The sequence below is a fragment of the Physeter macrocephalus genome, chromosome 6 (genome assembly GCF_002837175.3).
Source record: "Physeter macrocephalus isolate SW-GA chromosome 6, ASM283717v5, whole genome shotgun sequence".
NCBI classification, from domain to species: Eukaryota; Metazoa; Chordata; class Mammalia; order Artiodactyla; family Physeteridae; genus Physeter; species Physeter macrocephalus.
The window spans coordinates 78250534-78273079 of NC_041219.1; the positions used below are offsets into that span (position 1 = coordinate 78250534).

A 22546-nucleotide genomic window follows, 5' to 3' on the forward strand; every position below is an offset into this window, starting at 1 on the left:
CAACTTTCTCCTGTAGAAATCCCCCAGCAAAAAGAGTCTATTTCCTTTTCTTTGAGAAGGTTTCTCTGCGTTAATGGATGTTCCCCCTTGTTAGAAATTTTCAGCCCGGAGTTAGACTTACTGAATTGGCAATTTTGCAGGTGGTGCTCTTCAGTCCCTTTTTAACAAATCCTTCGAAAGAATCTGATGCAAATTAAAGGCGGAGAGCCACTGCTGGAGTCTTCTTCCTCAGATACGTGAACTAGCTTTGCAAGTTTGGGAGATGACTGGGGGGCGGGGCTGGCCCCGGACGCTACTTCATCCGATCGGCACTAGGACCCCGGCGCCGGGGACCGGGTCTCGGAGCTGCCGTTGCGCCCGGGGCGGGGTTGTGCTGTTCCGGGAGCGGGGCCTCCAACACGACCCGCCCCTGGAGGCGGACCCGAGTTGACTTAAACTCTGGGGCCGCGAGGCGCTGCGTTTTCCTCCGCTCTCCTTGGCTGCGTTGCGTGCCCTTGGTAAGTTGGGGGGGGCCTGGTTCCCGGCCAACACTCGCACGTCTTATCTGGTCTTGGCGGGGCTGGGGGCACCGGGAGTCCAGGTGTCTGCGGGCGGGGGCTGGGCGTGTGGCGGCGAGCGCTTTTGTTCTGCGGCGGGGACAGAGTGGCGGCTCCGGGGGCTCCGGGGGCTCGGGCCTCGGGCCCTCGGTGAGCGCGCCCCGCTGGCCGCCGCCCAGAGCTGGGCGGGCCCGCCGGGTTCGGCTAGCTGCCCTCCCACGGCGCGGGGCCGGCCCGGAGGAACCGCGGACTCAGAGCCTGACCCAGAGGGCGGCGCCGCGCCGGGTGTTTTCTGTGGATCGCCTTACTCTTCACGGTAGAGGTCGCGGGTGCCGACTGCGAGTACGCATTTTGTTAAACTCCAAGGCGATTAGTTAGGCTGGATGTGAGAGTGGCTTATGTTGTTATTGATTTCCTGTCGCTGGCTTGAAAAAAAGATCTTTGTTTTGCATTTATTTTTCTAGTGTTTTCTTCCTCCCTACCCCCATTATGCAGAACCTCCCGAAACAGAATTGCTTCGCTTGCATCTCCAAGTGGCCCGCGAACGCGCTTGTGCCGGAGACGCTTGTTCCTTTGCAGTAACTAGTTCCTCGAGGCATTTTTAAATGCACAAATGCGTACCGATTTTAGATGTTCTCGAGGGACGCGAATTCTCTAAGCAGATGACCTTAGGATCCTGAGTTCACCAAGCTTACGGAGAATCGTTTCACTGAAAACAATTTGTAATACTTCTAGTGCCTGTAATCAAAATAAAGAGAACAGCAAGTGATGGGGATGAGCTTGGGTGCATTTAAATAGGCGGGTCGCAGAGCTTGTTTGGGGATTTCTCTGATTAATGCGTTAGCTGTAAACCACATTTAAGTTTTATTTAGTGTTATTATGCATGAGTTAAGGTTTTACTTATTTTTTTTTTACTGTACAGTTGGCTTCTCGTTTACTAATCCAATAAAGAATTAAAGTGTTGTTTAGCGTGATAAAAATAATAGTGGCCAAGGAGGAGCGCACGTGAATTATCACTTAAAAAAATGGTATTTTAAGGCAGACCCAGTTTCTGTTTCTGTTACTTTGTCTTTTTAATAAGAATTCAGTAAATTTAGTTTGCTTTTGGTGCACCCTTAAGGAACAGTTAGCACAGCAATGTCGTATCAAGTAAATAGTGTGTATTTTTATTATAAATTTAATGTGAACTTTATATAAATAAAATTCAACTATAAATTTTGTATTAAATGATATATATTTAAGTTTTATATTAAATTATTATCAGTTATAAAATGTTTCTTGCTGTTCCTAGGACCAAAGAAGTAAACACTGTGTGGAGTGGTACTGACACGTTTGGAAGGAAAAGGGAACATATACAGTAATGAATGAGTAATATCATATTTAAAGGTAAGCGTGTCTTATCCAAGTAGTCTACTCTAATTTATCTGTTGTGAAACAAAATTATTAGGTTGAATCAGCATTGGTTAAATATTAAACTATAGGATGCTGTGGATTTGACGTCAAAGCTTGAGAAATATGGTTGGCATAGCATGGAGAATTCAGCTGTTCACCTTTGCAAGAAAAGGAATAGGAGATGATGGTGAGGTGACTGTGGTCTAAGTTACTGAGGAAGAGGTCTACTTAACATTATTCTCTACATGGTCTGTGTTTCTGGGAGAACCATTCCCTGAAATATCAACCTATAAAGCCAAAGAGGTCATTTCAGGGCTTCCATCCTGTAAACTCCAAGTAGTGTTAGGAAATCTTCTGTAGTGATTAAGACCATGGTCCCTGCAGTCAGACTGCTGAGCGTCAAATTTTGGCTCTACCATTTGCCATCACTGCAACCTTGGGAGAATTATTTAACTTCTCTGCCTCAGTTTTCGCATCTTCTGTGAAATGGGGGTAACAGTAGTACCTAGCTCGCAGGATTGTTGTGATAAGTTAATGAGTTTGGTAGATAGAACACACTGGGAAGAGCTCCTGGTAAATGCTTAATAAATCTTAGCTGTTGTCATGAGAAGAAATATATTTTATGGCCTAAGAAAATTAACACTGTCTTACAGGAGCTTCAGTTTGCTCATTTAAGCTCTAAATCAATTTATCAAGTTTGTGTTGATTAAACCCTTCACTGTAGATCATGTTGGAGGTTCTGTTTTTGTAAGGAAGTACCAGACACAACTCTGGTTTTTACCTGCAGCCATATTTTTTTTTAATTAATTATTTTTTTTATTTTTGGCTGTGTTTGGTCTTCTTTGCTGCACGCAGGCTTTCTCTTGTTGTGGAGCACAGGCTCTAGGCTCGTGGACTTCAGTAGTTATAGCACGCGGCTCAGTAGTTGTGGCTCGCGGGCTCTAGAGCGCATGCTCAGTAGTTGTGGCGCATGGGCTTACTTGCTCCGCGACATGTGGGATCTTCTTGGATCTGGGCGCTCGAAGCCGTGTCCCCCGCATTGGCTGGCAGATTCTTAACCACTGCGCCACCAGGGAAGCCCTAAAGGAGTAATCTTAAAGAAAGAAATGTTATCTGTGGACCTTTGAAGAATTCTAAGTGCTTTGTTGACAGACAGCTATGTAGTGTGTCTATGCTTGATATCTTAAGTGTGCTTGTAAATTGAAGGGCAGTGTTAGAGGCTAGCCTGTTGAGGTAAATGTCTCAAGTGATTGCAGAGATTTAATGACAGTCACTAAGATTCTCTTGAGATGTGTTAAATTAGAAGACTTTATTTGTAAATAAAATCTTGTGGTTAAAATTGTGGTTAAAGAAATTATATTGTCCACTTAGGTTTCAAGAAACAAAAAATCATAAGCAAATTTTTTTAAGCCCCCAAAGAGAATTTATTGGATCACATAACTTAAGAGTTCATGTGAGAAGATATACAGATTGCCAACAAACACATGAAAGGATGCTCAACATCACTAATCATTAGAGAAATGTAAATGTAGGTGATACCTACAATGAGGTATCACCTCACACCAGTCAGAATGGCCATCAAAAAGTCTACAAACAATAAATGCTGGAGAGGGTGTGGAGAAAAGGGAACCCTCTTGCACTGTTGGTGGGAATGTAAATTGATACAGCCACTATGGAGAACAGTGGAGGTTCCTTAAAAAACTAAAAATAGAACTACCATCCCACCCAGCAGTCCCATTACTGGGCATTTACCCTGAGAAAACCATAATTCAAAAAGAGTCATGTACCACAATGTTCATTGCAGCACTATTTACAATAGTCAGGACATGGAAGCAACCTAAGTGTCCATCGACAGTTGAATGGATAAAGAAGATGTGGCACGTATATACAATGGAATATTACTCAGCCATAAAAAGAAAGAAAATTGAGTTATTTGTAGTGAGGTGGATGGACCTAGGGTCTGTCATACAGAGTGAAATAAGTCAAAGAGTATGCTAACACATATATATGGAATCTAAAAAAAAAAATGGTTCTGAAGAACCTAAGGGCAGGACAGGAATAAAGACGCAGATGTAGAGAATGGACTTGATGACACAGGGAGGGGGAAGGATAAGCGTAAGCTGGGACGAAGTGAGAGAGTGGCACTGACATATATACACTGCCAAATGTAAAATAGCTAGTGGGAAGCAGCCGCATAGCACAGGGAGATGAGCGAAGTGCTTTGTGACCACCTAGAGGGGTGGGATAGGGAGGGTGGGAGGGAGATGCCAAGAGGGAAGAGATATGGGAACATATGTATATGTATAACTGATTCACTTTGTTATAAAGCAGAAACTAATACACCATTGTAAAGCAATTATACTCCAATAAAGGTGTTTAAAAAAAAAAAAGAGTTCTTGTGGCTTGACTTTCAGGTTTGGCTGGATCCAACATTTGAATGTGAAAGAAAGTTTTAAAGACTTGAGACACTGTCTTTGAGTTCTGCTGTCTTCTTTGGCATTGGCTTCATTCTCAGGCACAGCTCCCCCTTCATTGGGTAGCCCTAACATCTCCAGGTATATAGCCAGTCGCACAGAGCATGTCTTTTGTCTGGTTGCTCTGCCAGGTCTATAATTACATTGGTGCTCATCGTGTCATGTGCCCATGTCTGTGCTAGCAACTGGGAAATGTTTTTTTTACCTGTAGTTTAGAGATATAATTCATATATCATATTCATATAGTTCAGTTTATTCACTTACAGTGTACAGTGGTTTTGCATATATTCACATAGTGTGCAACCATTACCACAATCACTTTTAGAACATATTCTTGCCTCCAAAAAGAATCTCTACTCATTATGCTCTCCATATATTCTCTGTACTCTCCATTCTCCCCCAGCCCACGCATCTCCAGGCAACCATTAATCTAGTTTGTCTCTAGATTTGTGTATTCTGAACACTTCTTATAGATGATGTCATATGTGATCTTTTACAACTCTTTTCTCACCTGGCTTGATGTTTTCAAGATTGATTCATGATAAGCATGTATGTATTTCATTCCTTTTTATTAGCAAGTAATAATTCCATTGTATGGCTATGCCACATTTTGTTTTCCTTTCATCAGTTAACACACATTTGGATTGTTTCCACTTTTTGGCTACTCTGAATAATGTTGCTGTGAGCATTCATGTACAAGTGTTTGTATGGACATACATTTTCAATTCGTGTATATATATATATCTAGGAGTGGAATTGCTCTGCCATATCATATGGTAACTATATTTGACCTTTTGAGAAATTGCCAGACTTTTTGATGAGCCATATACATTTTCAGTAGTAACAGCAATGCATAGGAGTTCCAGTTTGTCCACATTCTTACCAACACTTGTCTTTTTGATTGTAGCTATCATAGTGAGCATTAAGTGGCATCCTGTGATTTTATTAATGATGTTGAGCATCTTTTTGTGCATATTGCCTATTTGAATATCTTTGGAAAAACTGTCTATTCAAAACCTGTTAACTTTATTTATTTATTTATTTATTTATTTTTTTCTTTGATGTGGGCCTCTCACTGTTGTGGCCTCTCCCGTTGTGGAGCGCAGGCTCCGGAAGCGCAGGCTCAGTGGCCATGGCTCACGGGCCCAGCCGCTCCTCGGCATGTGGGATCTTCCCGGACCGGGGCACGAACCCGTGTCCCCTGCATCGGCAGGCGGATTCTCAACCAGTGCGCCACCAGGAAAGCCCAAAACCTGTTAACTTTAGGCCACGCCATGCGGCATGCGGGATCTTAGTTCCCCAACCAGGGATCGAACTTATGCCCCTGCAGTGGAAGTGTAGAGTCTTAACCACGGCACCACCAGGGAAGTCCCAAAACCTGTTAACTTTAAATTCAAGTTGTTTTTATATTATCGAGGTGTAAAAGTTCTTTATATATCCTGGATTCCAGTTTCTTTCTAGTGGTCATATATATGAGGGTTTGTTTTTGGATTCTATTCCATTGATCATTGTCTATCCTAGTGCAGTCCCACATGACTTTGTTTACTCTAGTTTTTTTTTTTCTTTTTTTTTTTAGCCATTGGTATTAGTTATTATAATTAGTTGTTACATAATTACCCCAAATGTTAGTGGCTTAAAACAGCAAATAGTTATTATCTCATATAGTTACTGTGGGTCAGGAATCAGGGAATGGCTTAGCTGAGTGGTTGTGGCTCAGGGCTTGCAGGAGCTGCACACAGTTTTTGAAGGCTTGACTGAGGCTCAGGGATTTGCTTCCAAGATGGCTCACTCACATAGCTGTTGGAAAGAGGCTGTAGTTTTTTGCCATATGAGTATCTCCATATTTTGCCTGAGTATCCTGATGGTGTGACTGCTGGCTCTTCCCCTTCTCATCAGGTCCTTTCAGATGGGCAGCAGCATTATCGGAAACCACAGAGGTTCAAGGTACAAGGAAGGCTTGCAAGATCATCAGTACCATTAGAGAGAGTGCTGAAAAGGCTCCCAGTGTGATGTGTGCCCTTGCTCAATGGTAGCTCTTCTTATTAATTTGCAATTACTATTTTAAGATCTGCTGGTAGTGGAGGGTCTCCTGCAGAGGTGGTGGGGGGGCGTGCTGTGCCTCACCGGGACAAGGACATTGGCAGTAGCAGTTCTGGGAAATACCCATTGGTGTAAGGCCCCACCAGAGAGCCTGTAGCAGTTTACTCTAGTTTTGTAGTTTAAAGTTTTGAAATTGGGAAGTGTGAGTCCTTCAACTTTATACTCTTTTTCAAAATGAATTTTAGGGTCAGGTTCTCAATTTCTGCAAAGAAGACATCTGGGACTTTGGTAAGGGTTTGTAATAATCTGTAGACCAATTTGAGGAGTAGTGCCACCTTGAGAGTATCAAATCTTCCAGTCCATGAATGTGGGATGTGTTTCCACTTATTTAGGTCTTTAATTTCTTTTGGCAATGTTTTGTAATATTCAGAGTGTACAATTTTCACTTTTCGTTAAATTTATTCCGAAGTATTTCATTCTTTTTGCTGTTACTGTAAATGGAATTGTTTTCTAGATTGTTGTATAGAAATAAATTTGGTTTTTGTGTATTGAGCTTGTACTAGGCGACCTAGTCAAACTAGTTCTATTAGTTTTTTATTAGTTGGATTCCTTACAACTTCCTATATACAAGATGATGCCATCTGTAAGTAGAGGTAGTTTTATTTCTTAATTTCCAATCTGGATGTCTTTTATTTTTTTCTTTTTGCCAAGTGCCATGGCTAGAACCCCTCCTACAATGTTGAATAGAAGTGGCAAGAGCAGATATCCTTGTCTTGTTCCTGATCTTGTAAACGGAAAAACATTCAGGCTTTAAAGCTGTGACTTTTTTGTAGATGCCTTTTATCCAGTTGAGGAAGTTCCCCTTTGTTTCTAGTTTTAGTGTTTTTATCTGAAAGGGTGTTGGATTTTAGGATGCATGTAATTTCAGTCATAGTAGATGCTTTTTCTACATGTGCTTGAGATGATCATGTGGTTTGTGTCCTTTATTCTATTGATGTGTTATATGACATTGGTTCAACATAAAAAATAAAAAAATCAATCTTGCATTTCTGGGAAAGTACCAGTTGGTCATGGCGTATACTTATTTTTATATGCTGTTATATTCGGTTTGCTAGTATTTTGTTGAAGATTTTTGCATCTATACATAACAGATTGGTCTGTAGTGTTTTTTTTTTGTTTGTTTTGTTTTTTTTTTTTTTTTTTTTGCGGTATGCGGGCCTCTCACTGTTGTGGCCTCTCCCGTTGTGGAGCGCAGGCTCCGGATGCGCAGGCTCAGCGGCCATGGCCCACGGTCCCAGCCGCTCCGCGGCATGTGGGATCTTCCTGGACCGGGGCATGAACCTGTGTCCCCTGCATTGGCAGGCGGACTCGCAACCGCGGCGCCACCAGGGAAGCCCGGTCTGTAGTTTTATTGTGCTTTTATGTATTTATTTATTTTCTGATTTTAGTATTGGCCTCAAAATTGATTTGGGAAGTATTCCCTCTTTTATGTTTGAGAAGAGTTTGTAGAGTGGGTTTTAAATGTTTAAATTTTGGGCATGAATCACCAGAAAGCCATCTGGGCCTAACCATTTCTTTTTGGGTTGTTTTTTGGTTACTAATTCAATTTCTTCATGGGTCTGTTCCGATTTCCTGTATCTTCTTGAGTCAGTTTTGGTCAGTGTGTCTTTTGGGATTCTGCACCCAATTCCAATGTGTGTGTGTGGGAGGGGGGGTGGTTCCCCACCGTACTACCAACAAGCAATTCTCTGGGGACATCAGTTGGGTGTCCTACAGTTCAACTTGTTACCAAGTCCAAGCTCCCTCTACTTGCTGCACGACAGGCCAGTAAATCGGGAGATGAGATGTTGAGGCAAGGAGTATGACTTTATTCCGAAAGCCGGCAGACGGAAAAGATGGCAGACTAGTGTCTCAAAAGAACCATCTTATCGGGGTTTGGATGCCAGTTTCTTTTATAGAACAGAGACGGGGAAGAGATGAGGGAGTGAAGTAAAAAGGCCATAAGTTTTGCAACAATCCCTTGGAATGGCCAGCCTCAGGGAGGGGATGTGTTAATTTCTTCTTTCTTGCAGCCGTCCACAGGTGGACAGGGTCTGGACACTTCCCTGAACAAAGGCACTTTGGTTGAATATTCAGGGGCAGGGTTCCCTGAGGCAGGCCATTATGTATAGACAGTATCCTTTTAGTGAACTAAAGCAGTGGAAAGCAAAGTTTAAAGTAAAAGAACCAGATCCAACATGTAGTTAGATTTGGCTCTTCCCTGTTACAAACTCAGTTCTGACACTATCTACCCAGAAATGCCATCAGATTCCACAGGTCGAAGCCTCGGTCCCACAAGTTGCCTCACCCCCCACTTCAGATGCACAAGCCCACATTGTCACCTGTGCTTCTGACTGGGTATAGATTGGAGGTTCCCAGGACCAACCCTCTCCTTGAACTTCAGACACCAGTCTCAAGTCCAGGTTGATACCTGTATTTCTGATTGATTGGTAAGAGGTTTCTAAGACCCCCCCTCCTCTGTTCAATTAATTTGCTAGAGAGGCTTACAGAACTCAGAAACATTTTACTTACTAGATTACTGGTTTATTGCAAAGGATATTAAAGGATATTGTTACACAATACTCAACTGAGTAAATTTGAGGATCTAAATTGGCTCTTTTCAACAATTCATGAATTGAGAGTAAATTGGAGCTCCGAGGAGCTGTACAGAATGGAAGCCTTTTATAGAAACCGGGGCGAGAGAAGGAGGTTATTAGCAAAAGAAAAGAAAGTATTGTTTCAGGCAAGGTTACCTCACTAGTGCTGACCAGGAAATTCCAGAAATTTAAGACCTGGGAGATTTTGAAACTGCAATTAAATCTTAGTTTGCTGTCCTGGGGGCAAGTGGCTCCAACCTAGGACCTGTTGGGTTTTTTTAAATTTTTTAACAATAGGAATCATCAACCAGGTGGAAGAGATGTGTAGGGTAAAGTACATGGGAGGAAGGGATGTGGAGCTTCCATGCCACTTCTCCCCAGATCATGTGTTCATCAACGCTGAAAGCTCCCCAACCCTGTCCTTTGGGGTTTTTATGGAGACCTCTTTACACAGTCGTGATTGATTAAATCACTGGCCATTGGTGATTGATTCAACCTCCAGCTCCTCTCCCCTCCTGGAGCTGTGGGGTAGGGGAGGGAGGTGCAGGGCTGGGGGTGAGGGGTGGGACTGAACGTTCCAACCCTCTTAATTGTTAACGCAAACACAGTGAGACCAAACAAACGGAAATGTCAAGAGTTTGCAGCAGAGAAAGGTTTATTGCAAGACCATGCAAGGAGATGAGGTGGCTCATGCCCTGAAAAGCCTTGAGCTCCCTGAAGGGTTTCAGCAAAGCATTTTTAAAGGCCAGGTAATTGGGGCGGGGCTCTCAGGGTATGTGATCAGCTTGCACACGATTCTCTGATTGGCTGATGGTGAGGCAGCAGGGTGGTGTCACAGGGGTTAACCTTATCAGTCCTTAGGCTCCAGGAGGCCTGGGGATAATGTGCTCATGATCATCATGTAGTTTGTCCAACAACTCAGGAAATTTGCATCAAATACTATTATCTAGGTACTTCAGAGAGGAGTTAAAGCAGAGGATATGGGGGAAGGCCTGTTGCAGGAAGGCCCCATAGGGTCCTGCTGTGTTACAAAATCATCTGGTTGGTTCTCCTGGCAACCAGCCTCCATCCTTAGGTGCAGTCAGAAAGTCACCTCAGTGACATAACAAAAGACACCTTTATCTCTCTCACTAAGGAAATCCGAGGGTTTTAGGAGCTTTGTGCCAGAAATGGGGATGAAGACCTAATAATGTATTTCTTATTATAAATTACAATATCACAGGGGTTTGTCCTTTTCATCCAAATGATCTGAATATATTGGCATGCAGTTGTTCATAGTATCTCTTTTTAAATATAAGGTTGGTAGTTATGTCCTTATTCCTGAGTTTAGTAATCCGAGTCTTTTTTCTTGCTCAGTCTAGCTAAAGGTTTATCAATTTTGTTGATCTTTTCAAAGACCCAGCTTGTGGTTTTGTTCCTTTTCTCTCTTTTTGTATCCTTGTGGCTAAAGTTTATGACGGCAAAGGATACAATATAGGACCAACGGGAAAAAGATGTGCATAGGCAAAGTCCATAGAAGTCAGGTGTGTGCTTCCAGATTCTCCCTCCATTGAGAGCTGCATGGACATGCTTTCTCTGCAGCTGGAGACTGCAGGAACACATGGTCTCAGGAAGCAATTATATGCAGTAAAAATTCTTAAAGACCCTAAAGAACATTTGTTTATGTAGGTTACATCAATATTTACTGCATTAAAAACTGAAACAGGAATTTTTAAAAACTATTTTATTTTAAAATAACAGTAGGACTTCCCTGGTGGCGCAGTGGTTAAGAATCTGCCTGCCAATGGAGGGACCACAGGTTCGAGCCCTGGTCCGGGAAGATCCCACATGCTGCGGAGCAACTAAGCCCATGTGCCACAACTACTGAGCCGGGAGCTCTAGAGCCCGTGAGCCACAACTACTGAGCCCATGTGCCACAACTACTGAAGCCCGCACGTCTAGAGCCTGTGTTCCGCAACAGGAGAAGCCACCACAGTGAGAAGCCTGAGCACTGCAACGAAGAGTACCCCCCACTCGCCGTAACTAGAGAAAGCCCGCACTCAACAACAAAGACCCAACGCAGCCAAAAATAAATAAATGAATAATAATTTTAAAAACCACAGTAAATCCTTACATGTTAATATAAATGTTTTCCAAAACAACACAAAACACTAGTGAAAAGGGTGGCATTGTTTTGTATTTTTGCAAATCTCTTTAATGTCTGGTTAACAGTTGGATTCTTTTTTTTTTTTTTTTTTTTTTTCGTGGTATGCGGGCCTCTCACTGTTGTGGCCTCTCCTGTTGCGGAGCAGAGGCTCTGGACGCGCAGGCTCAGCGGCCATGGCTCACGGGCCCAGCCACTCCATGGCATGTGGGATCTTCCCGGACCGAGGCACGAACCCATGTCCCCTGCATCGGCAGGTGGACTCTCAACCACTGCACCACCAGGGAAGCCCAATAGTTGGATTCTTATAACTGCTTCTGCATTCACTTTCTTGCTACATGTTACTTTAGTTGAAGTAGTTGAAGGATGTTTATTGGATGACAGAAATTCATCTCCAGTAGGTCACTGTTTCATGCCCCTAAAGATTCACTGTCACAATTTCTATCCGTTTTTACATTTTCCTTCTTTATGATCATGTCATTGGGCAAAGTGTCGTGGCCAGGGTGGCTTAGAGCATGGGATTATTCACTTTACAACTGAGTGATTGCCATTCCTTCTCATCCAGCAAAGCTTGAATGGCTCCCCTATGCTGGTGGGGAAGGAAGACAGTACTGATCATGGGGGTAGGGGGCGCTCAGAAGCCATTAATCTAATTTACTCCAGACTGTTGCCACCATCTTCAGTATAACTACAGGCCAATGGAAGATCTTAATCTAAGGACACTTAGAAACTCAGCAGCTGCTGACTTTGGGAGTGGATGTCCTTGGAGCTGTGTCCTTGGGCACAGGCCTGAATACCTCATCGTATTAGTCATGATTTCTCATGGTTTCCTGATTAGAACCCTCTTGTGTACATTTTTTAGACTGTAGTTATGGCTCTGAATTTAACTGCTTGCTGGATCTGTCATCCTTTACCTGACCCTGCTGACAAGAAGGTAGATTTTGTCCTATATGTTTTTTCTGGTACTTGAGGTCTCTTTGCATCATTAATCTTAACCTCCAGTTTTATAGAATCTGAATCTTAACCCCATGACAACAAAATGCCTCTGTTGTAGTTCTTGGAATCCTGTCAACAACCTGGGACTACCAGAGCAAACACTATAATGCGCCTATTATGACAGTGGTAACTAACAGGGAGGAGGAGATTTTTGTCAGATTTCTCTTCAGAGGCATTTCAGCATACTTTATGGAAACTGTTCACTTCTACTCAGGGAGTTTGTCTACCTCAAGAGGCACAGAATTGCCTCATTGCTATTGTAATAAGTGATGCTTATCTCCTAATGCACTTTGTACCCCAATAGAATATTGTTAAGTAGCTTATACTTGCCTACCAAATATTAATTATCTATACTTGAGGCAGGTGTCAGGGATTTCCAGATACTTGAGACCACTACCCCTCTAATGGGTCATGTTTCCTTGAGGTGGGAACCTAGAGGGCCCAAATGAGTTGCTAGGCAGAACTCCAAGGAAGGATAACTGACTTCTTCCTATGTGCTCTGTGATCTTTCGTTCCCACTGTAGGGAATAATAGGCCTAGAAAAGGTGGTCTGAAATTTGTCTGACCTCTACTATAAAGAGACAACAAACTAGTGTACACTTTCTAGCCCCAGTGCCCATCATGATGAGTGCCAGCGCCTCATGCTGTACTGAGATTAATCAATCAGGGAAAGGAGAGCAATTTATTCCCGCTTCTCCATTCTCCCAGGAGAAAGCCACGTGGCTCTGACTGGTGAACCTTGATGGCATCTGGGACATATGGGGAGCCTGGTTGTGGCCTGGTCATCCTGCTGAGAGTCACTGTCGAGTCACTCTTACCCAGTGTTACCTAAGAGGAAGTATAATTAAGTAGGGCATCTGATTGTGTTGGCCTGTGCTTCTGAATTGAATTTGGAGCTAGGTATCTGAAAGATTGGAGAGTAGACACGTAGGTGAACAGCTTCACCATGGGGCTCTGATGACCTTTCTTTTCCTTTAAAAGCCTCACAGGCAAAGCCTTGCTTAATCTCAGTCTGACCCACACCTTGGCAGGACACCCCACAGGTCCTCCTGGCAGCCTCCTGAGACATGCCACAATGTGGTTTCTCTTCCTCCCTAGTTCCACTTGCACTCAAGACTTGACAGCCTCCCTTCCCTTGGGGTATAACTGCAGGCTATGAAATGACTGCGGTTTACAGTTCTCATCCGCCTTGGTATTACCTTGTGGGTCTAGGGACACTGAAGTTGGTTTTGCTGTTTGAGTGGGTAAAAAACTACATAGGAATCCATTCAGTCTTGTCTCCTTTCTATCTGCAGCAGAGCCGACCTAACATCTGGGACAGTGGCCCTGCCAGCCGCTGCGCTCCTGCTTAGGACTGCTTGGCTTCCAGCATTTGTTGTGACCATTAAGTGTATTTAGTATTCAATACAGTTCTTGACATAAATTTTCAAGTGTTAGCTGTTACTATTTATAAGTTGTGTTATAAAGGTAAAATCTAGGGTAGTGTATTCTTGAAAGCCTAATTCAAGGCCTGATAAAAGCCTTATTTCTCTTAGGACTAAGGACACAAAAAGAGCTGGAATAGGTTGAGTAAATCTTGATACTTTTGGAATTCCTCAGAAGTGGGTTTTACCACTTACGTGTTGGTATTTGTGGTTTTGTTGATTTTAAAGAAGAATCTATAGCTTTTTCCATTGGAGATGAGTTTTGCAATGAAAAATACTGGGTTTTCTTCAATTTAATCACATCAGTGGACTCTCCAAATAAACACTTTAGAAGTGGAACTAAAGACATAAGGGAAGGTTCCAATTTAAAATACCAGAAGAGATATGTTTTTTTCAGGTATGAGAAGAGTACTGTACTTTTTAAGAAATCCTGTAGTTTTGAGGTACTGAAATGCTTACAGATGAAATCATTTAATGTTTATGGTTGACACAGATGTGAAGGGAGGGGTGGAGACTTTTTCCCATTTGCAGGTTTAAATAGGGACTTCTCTTTAACTTGGTGTTCAACAATTATAGGTAACGTTTATTCATTTGACAAACATTTATCGAAGCCTGCTAGAGAACTGTCTAGATATGCATCTTTTTTTTTTTTTTTTTTTTTTAAATTTCTGGGCCACGCCACCTGGCATACTAGTTCCCTGACCAGGGATGGAACCCGTGCCCCCTGCAGTGGACACACAGAGTCTTAACCACTGTTCTGCCAGGGAAGTCCCTAGATACGCATCTTTTGCTTTGCCCTGAGGCAGTCTTTTTAAAAGCCTATCACTCTTGGCTTTTAATAGCATTGTCTTTCACTATAATAACATTCCAGTTTCTTTGATAAATTGTTACCCTTGCATATAAAAAAATTCTTGATGTGGCTTAATTTGCCCTTTCATGTTCTGTTTCTTACTACTTTGTCTGGCCTAAAGTAAGCCTGGCCATGGCAAACCATAATATAATAGGTCCATTTCAGTAGAGTCTTTTCTGTTGGTGGTTGTAAGTACTTGTGCATTTGTGTTGAAGATAGATATTAGTATGATTATTCTTCAAAGGTATGATTTTTAGGTTATTTTTTGGTTTGTAATTTTCTGTAATAAGGCTGACTTCAAATAAAGGAGGCTTTCCAGTTAAACCATATTTGCATTGTATGGATATAGAATATTTAAAAATAAAAAAAATCACAAGCCTTTTCTTAACGTTAGTAAGGTCTTTATGAAGATTTTATGTGAAAATCCACATGCATTTGTTACATTTATAGTCTACTGCAGCCATTCACTTCCCTTTTTTTCCAGCTTCACTAATTCATCTTAATTTCGCAGTTTACAACTTGCTGTTTACAACTTCCTGTGCCATGGATTTTAGTGACTTGCTTTCTTCCCACTTTTCTCAAGGAAGTAATAGTAATAATATATATAAGGTTTCAATCCAGAGACTGTCAGACATAAAGATAGACTTCAGGGTTTTTTTAAATTAAAAATTTTAAAAGACTGTTTTTGTGATGACACACAGGAAGCCTCCATGGATTCTCTCTTTGGAATAGGAGTATACTAATTATGACTCTAAATCCCCCCCAGTGTAGACCATAGCACTTTATCAATGTCAACACACCCGGGCTGCTTGCCTCCCTTCCCATTGAGGGCCACCACAGTTTATCAGCATCAACATATTAGTATTGCTTGTTCTGCAAACCGTAAAACCTACAGCCAGATGGGTGGGTTAGTAGAGCCAAACTTTGTGTGGCTATATCAAGGATCATTATTTACAGTTTGCTAATTTACCTATACATATTCATAGTTAGGAAGATTCCCCACAACAGAATATAAGAATCCAGTGCTTTCATAGCTTGCTGGCACATTCACCTGTCACTGGGCTGCTTGCTGACCCTTTTGCCACTTGACAAGAGTACATGAACTATTGGCTCTAATCCATAGAAACTGCCAGAGAGGAGAGAACCTTAAAACTGCAAAGCAGCCAATGGACAATTGTGCAGTAACCTGCAACCTAAAGTACTCTAGTTTTTTGATTTTTTTTTTTTAATCTGCACTGGAAACTAGAAATGTGGGTGTATATAATATGTTGAAAACTCCTATTTCCTTGTTGATTTTTTTTCCTCCCTGCCAATTTTGTTCACTATTGAAAGTGGGGAATTGAAGTCTTTGACTGTTGGTGAATTGCCTATTTTTCACTTTGTGTTTTGCTTCTTGTATTTTTAAAATATAAATTTATTCATTTTTTAAAAAATTTATTTATTTTTGGCTGCATTGGGTCTTCGTTGCTGCACGGGCTTTCTCTAGTTGCAGAGAGTGGGGGCTACTCTTTGTTATGGTGTGCCGCCTTCTCATTGTGGTGGCTTCTCTTGTTGCAGAGCATGGGTTCTAGGTGTGTGGGCTTCAGTAGTTGTGGCTTGCGAGCTATGGAGCACAGGCTTAGTAGTTGTGGCACATGGGCTTAGTTGCTCCGCAGCATTTGGGATCTTCCCAGATCAGGGCTCAAACCCGTGTTCCCTGCATTGGCAGGTGGATTCTTAACTACTGCACCACCAGGGAAGTCCCTACTTCTTGTATTTTAATGCGCTCTCTCTTTTTTTAAATGTAATTTTATTTATTTCTTTCTTTTATTTTTGGCTGCATTGGGTCTTCGCGGCTGCGTGCAGGCTTTCTTTAGTTGTGGCGAGCAGGGGCTACTCTTTGTTGCGGTGCACGGGCTTCTCATTGTGGTGGTCTCTCCTGTTGTGGAGCACCGGCTCTAGGTGCGTGGGCTTCAGTAGTTGTAGCACACGGGCTCAGTAGTTGTGGGTCACAGGCTCTAGAGCGCGACTCAGTAGTTGTGGTGCACGGGCCCAGTCATTCTGAGGCATGTGGGATCTTCCCGGACCAGGGCTCGAACCCGTGTCCCTTGCATTGTGTTCTTAACCACTGTGCCACCAGGGAAGCCCTTAATGCTCTCTTAAGTGTGTATGTATTTATAGTTGTTATATCTTGCTTGGTGGACTGACCTTTTATGGTTATAAAAAGTCCCTCTTCAGTAACATTTTTTGTTAGTGTATTTTTTCTGATAATTAGTACAGTCATTCTCCCTTTATTGTGGCTGTTGTATGCCTAATATCTTTTTTTAATCCTTTTTTTAAAAAAATTATTTATTTATTTGGCTGTGCCGGGTGTTAGTTGCAGCACAAGGGATCTTTGTTGTGGCATGTGGGATGTTTAGTTGCAACACGTGGGATCTTTTAGTTGTGGCATATGAGATATAGTTCTCTGACCAGATCTGGGTCCCCTGCATTAGGAGTGCAGTCTTTTAACTGCTGGACCACCAGGGAAGTCCCTCTTTTTTTATCCTTTTATTTCCAATCTGTTTTTATCTTTGACTCAAAGGTATGCCTATTGGAGACAGCATATAGTTAGCTAGCCATTTTTTAAAAATATAATCTGACATTGTCATTTGGATTGTTTAATCCACTCACTTTTAATGTTATTATGATATAGTTGGATTTACATCTCCTGTTTTTACTTTTTATTTTGTCTCATATCTTTTTGTCCCTCACTGTTTTCTTTTGCATTAAGTGAATATTTTGTAATGTAGCATTTTAGCTTCTTTAATAATTTATTCAGTATTTTTTTTATTTTATGGAATCACAAATTACTTTTATTTTTTATTTTATTTATTTTTGGCTGCCTTGGGTCTTTGTTGCTGCATGTGGGCTTTCTCTAGTTGTGGTGAGTGGGGGCTACTCTTTGTTGCGGTGCACGGGCTTCTCATTGCGGTGGCTTCTCTTGTTGCGGAGCACGGCTCTAGGCGCGCGGGCTTCAGTAGTGGTGGCTCATGGGCTCTAGAGCACAGGCTCGGTAGTTGTGGTGCATGGGCTTAGTTGCTCCACAGCATGTGGGATCTTCCCGGACCAGGGATTGAACCCTTGTCCCCTGCATTGGCAGGCGGATTCTTAACCACTGCGCCACCAGGGAAGTCCCACCTTTATTTATTTATTTTTAATATTTATTTAGTTTTGGCTGTGCCAGGTCTTAGTTGTGGCATGCAGGATCTTTAGTTGTGGCATGTGGACTTCTTAGCTGTGGATGCATGTAGGATCTAGTTCCCCAATCAGGGATTGAACCCCCGCCCCCTGCATTGGGAGCATGTTGGAGTCTTACCCACTGGACCACCAGGGAAGTCCCACAAATTACTTTTTAAAAAATCATATTTGTTTCTACCTTTAAAGGTCTTAAGCATTTAAAATCTGATTTGTTATATTTGTGATTTTTAACCAAGTTAAAAGACTGTCACTGGTATGTGGGGGGTGGGGAGTAAAGAGCTGAATAATGTAGGGCCCAATGAGGTTATTTGCTGTGTTTTTTGGGTACCAGTAATCCTGGCGTATGTGCATGTGTGTGTGTGCGCCTGTGTATGTGTAACTGACTTTTAATCCAGTAGAGACAGGTTGATATTGGGAATACAGGGAAAGGGAGTAGGATTTTCTCTCTCTCTTTTCTTTTTTTGTTTTCTGGCTGTGCTGCGTGGCTTGCAGGATCTTAGTTCCCTGACCAGGCATTGAACCCGGGCCCATAGCAGTCAAAGCACTCAGTCCTAACCACTGGACCACCAGGGAATTCTTGGGAGCAGGATTTTAAATGTAGAGATTTGATACTATAAGTACAGACTGCATTTACAAGGCTGTGTCTTATAGATTTGGTGACAGGAGGATGATGGATAGTGCTATTTTTTCCCTCTGAAATATAAGCAGCTGAGTAGGGGGAGCATGTGTATGGGTTGGGGTGGCGGGGGACCAGGGAGGAGAGAAGAATGGAAAAATTAAATTACTTTAATATAAATAAAATTTCAAGAAAATGAAGTAGAATTGTCAGGTACTGTTGATATGTGCAATGTGTAAACTCATTTTGTTGGCTTGTGTGTTTTTTCCCCAGAAAACTTTGGCTATTCCTGTGCAGAGAGGTTCTTAAGTTCAGCCATAGCTGGAATTTGTTAGGTAAATGCCATGGCTGTCACAGGTGAGGGGAGATAAGAGGACGGGGTGCAAATTTGGGGGCACAAGAGTTTATTTTTCCAAGAAAAGTTTAAATGATAGACCATGGAAATCCTGTCTCTAGTTATCTCCATTAAAATATATCTTCAAGGGCTTCCCTGGTGGCACAGTGGTTGAGAGTCCACCTGCCGATGCAGGGGACACGGGTTCGTGCCCCGGTCCTGGAAGAACCCACGTGCAGCGGAGTGGCTAGGCCCCTGAGCCCTGAGCCTTTGCGTCCGGAGTCTGTGCTCCGCAGTGGGAGAGGCCACAACAGTGAGAGGCCCGCATACGGCAAAAAAAGGTCTTCAGAAGGTCTAAGAATACATTGTATCCAAAAGTAGAGGCTGCAGTCAGGAAAAAGGTCTTTTTTGTTTTGTTCTGTTTTTGTTTTTGGCTGCAGCAAGTGGCATGTGGGATCTTAGTCCCCCGACCAGGGATGAAACCAGCGCCCCCTGCAGTGGAAGTGCAGAGTCTTAACCACTGGACTGCCACGGAGGTCCCTTAACTCTCTCCTTTTAATTTCGTAGTTCAAGGTTGGTTTTCCAGGCTTCAGTTTTTTTCTATGCCAGCAAAGGAGAGAGAGGGGGTAAAAACCCAACAACCCAAGATTATTTGTAAGGAGCATTTCTCTTCCTACCCATAGGCTCTGTGTTAGTCTGCAGGGCTGCCCTAACAAAATAACCACAGCTTGGGTAGCTTAAACAATAAATTTCTGCAGGTCTACTACAGTCTGGAAGTCTGAGATCAATGTGTTTGGTTTCTCCTGAGGTCTCTCTCATTGGCTTGCACACAGCTTCCCTCTCTGTTTCCTCAGATGGTCTTTCCTGTGTGTGTATACACCTGGTTGTCTCTCTTATAAGGACACTAATCCTGTTGGATCAAGGCCCCACCCTTATGACCTCATTTAACCTTAATTGCCTCACTCAAGGCCCTATCTCCAAATATAGTGAACTGGACTTAATTAAACATATAAATTTTGAGGGAACAGAATTCAGTCTGTAACAGCCTCCCACCCCCAAGCTCACATAAGAAATAGGGCAAATTATTGGGAATTTATCATTAGCTCTTTTGTGGTACTGCTACTTGGTAGTACTGCTTTTTACTTTGTATTATACTTCTCCCTGATCAGTTGTCTTATTAAGGATCTTTCCTGGGAGAAAGCATGTGAGGAATATACAGATCTTTCTCCTTGGGACCTGTTTTTAAACCAAAATGTGCATGCTGTCATGCTGGACAAGGGTGATCTGGCTCCCCGACAAATTAAACTCTCAAAGAGAGGGAGGTTTCTTTACTACCTTAATCAAATGACGGGTGAGGACAAACATAGAATTCACCAATGGCTTTGACTTTCACATAAGTGAGAAGAAGCAAGCAGAGAAATAGAAAGCAAAAATGTATGTAAAAATGCAGAATGAAAGTGAAAACCACTTGAGCACGAAGTGCTTGTAACGAACCAAGTCCATGCATGCATCCATAATAGAAAAGTCCAGTTGGTCCAAGACACTATAGTCTCCGCAACGAGGCACTCAAGCAGGTCTGGATTACTGCTGGGTCACAAGTGATGAGGTGAAGACTGTCCATTCGGGCAAAGCCTCTGGTGGCCGATGCCTTGAAGAATGGATCCTCGACAAGAGATGAGGTTACAGCAACACTCATCTCAAATGCGAACAGTCCCAGCTCACCTAAGTTTATAGTCCCAGGAGCACGTTATCTCCAAGATCAGATGTTCATTTTGGGAGGGGGAGAGTTTCTAATGTCACCTGTGTCACCTTGGGTCACATTGGCAGGAGATCCCCAATATTTCTGCCTCTTCCTACCAGCATGCACAGATCAATCTTGGCTCAGGTACAGCAATGACAAAAAATGAAACCTCTGAAGTCATAGAGTCAGTTTCTAGTCACGGCTTTATTTCATGCTTGACACCAGGCCTCAAAAGGCTCCCTTCTACTGTATTATTTATGAGCAAATACATAAATAAACATATATATAAAATTCACAAGAATCACATCAACAAATCAAACACATGGTAACGTGCCTTCTTCAATCTAGTTTGAGTACACTGATCCATCATGTAATAGATCTAAAAGATCTGCAGATTGTTTTGGATTTTCTGCATAACGTCTCTTAATAGCTTTATGTTTTCCTTCACAATTCTTACACTTTCTAGGATGTCCAGTGCAACAATGAATAGAAGTGGGTGATAGTGGCATCTTTATTTAAGTTATCTATTATTATTAATAATATTACTTTTGTTGGTCTGAATTTTTGAAATTACCATTTATCAAAATTAAGGAAACTTCTTTCTATTCTTGGTTTTATACAATTGTTCTTTTAATGAATTTTAATTGAATTTTATCAAAAGTCCTTGCATCTGTTGAAATGATCATATGATTTTTAAAATAATTATAATGTAATTACTTTGATTAATTTTCAATGACAAACTTTGTATTCCTGAAATAAACTCAGTTTGATCATGATGTTATCCTTTTCATGTATCACCCCATTTGGTTTGCTAACATTTTGTTGTGGACTTTTGTGTTTGTTTCTGAGAGATTGGCTTCTTGATTGTCTTTCTTTTCAGCTTTGGTATGATAGGCTCAGTAAATAAGCTGTGAAGTGTTCCCTCTTTTATCCTTTTAAAGAGGTTATATTGGATTTATCTCTTCCATAAATTGTAGAACACTCCAGTACAGCCACACGGCCCTGCTGTTTTCTTTGTGAAGATACTTAATTATAGATGTTTGGGTATGTTTTTTCAAGGAATTTCTCCATTCCACCTAAATTTTAAATGTTTGGAAATACTCAAGATATATACATTACCGTTTTAATGTCTGTAAGATCTAGTGATAGCCTCTTTTCCCAATACAGCGGGGTCTTTTTTATGATGATCAGTGTTGTCAGAGGCTTACTGATTTTTATTTGTTACCAACTTGTGACTTATTGAATCTCTGTTCTCATTTTGTTTATTTCACTGTCTTTTCCTTGGATTAACTTGTTATTTTTAACTTTGTATGATAAATACGGAGATTGTATCCCAGTCTTCTTTAAATAAGTCTATTTAATGTTATAAATTATCCTCAAGTCATATGTTAACATGGGGTTGGGAGCCCATTATGGACTAAACTGCGTGTCTTGTCCCCCACCCCCCGACCAGATGCATATGTTGAAGCTCTGACCTCCAGTGTGACTATTTTTAGAGACGGGGCCTTTAGGGAGATAATTAAGGTAAATGAGGTCATAAGGGTGGGGTCTGATTCAGTAGGTCTGGTATCCTATTGGATAATTAGAGGAAGAGACACCAGAGCTCACTGCATTCTTTATTTCTTAATTATTTGGCAGTTTCCTAGGTCCTTTTTTCTACAATTTCTAGATTAATTCCACTGTGAATTAATCTGAATTATTGTAATCCTTCAAAAATGAGATTTGCTTATGGCCTAGCCATATGGTCAGTACCAGTAAAAATTCCATGTGCATTGGAAAGAATGTGTATTCTGCAGTTGTTTGGTATACTATTAATACGTTTAAGTCAACTTTGTCCTATCATTTATTGTTACGGATTTGTCCGTTTTTAGATATGTCCCTGTACTGTTGGTGAGAGTATAAATTATTTCAGTCTTTTTGGAAGGCAATTTGTCACTGCTTATGAAAATAATTTTAGTGTCTTTTGACATATTGATTTCACTTGTAGGAATTTCCAGAAACAGCACAAATATAAAAGCATAAATACAAGAATTCTTAGTATAGGATAGTTTATAAGTGCAAAAACTTAAGAAAACCAGACGTCCATCAATAGAGAAATGGTTAAATGGTGATATACACAGAAAGTGGAATGTTATGCAGACAGTG

At 41.7% G+C, this 22546-nt stretch overlaps 1 protein-coding gene across 7 annotated transcripts in view; it reads left to right on the forward strand.

The window, feature by feature from the left end:
- Positions 1-409: 409 nt before the first annotated feature.
- RESF1 (retroelement silencing factor 1) overlaps positions 410-22546 on the forward strand; it is a 32874-nt gene continuing 10737 nt past the window's right edge. For 3 of the 7 annotated variants that reach the window (XM_028491171.2, XM_028491173.2, XM_028491174.2), the window contains exons 1-3: positions 410-497; positions 1828-1922; positions 18600-18683. In XM_028491171.2, the coding sequence (XP_028346972.1) occupies positions 18666-18683 (18 nt within the window). In that variant the 5' untranslated portion in view covers positions 410-497; positions 1828-1922; positions 18600-18665. Of the gene's footprint in view, positions 498-812; positions 879-1827; positions 1923-6298; positions 6432-18599; positions 18684-19100; positions 19234-22546 lie in introns of those variants that run through there. The other 4 variants (XM_007116735.4, XM_007116737.4, XM_028491172.2 and 1 more) reach the window with 4 other exon arrangements.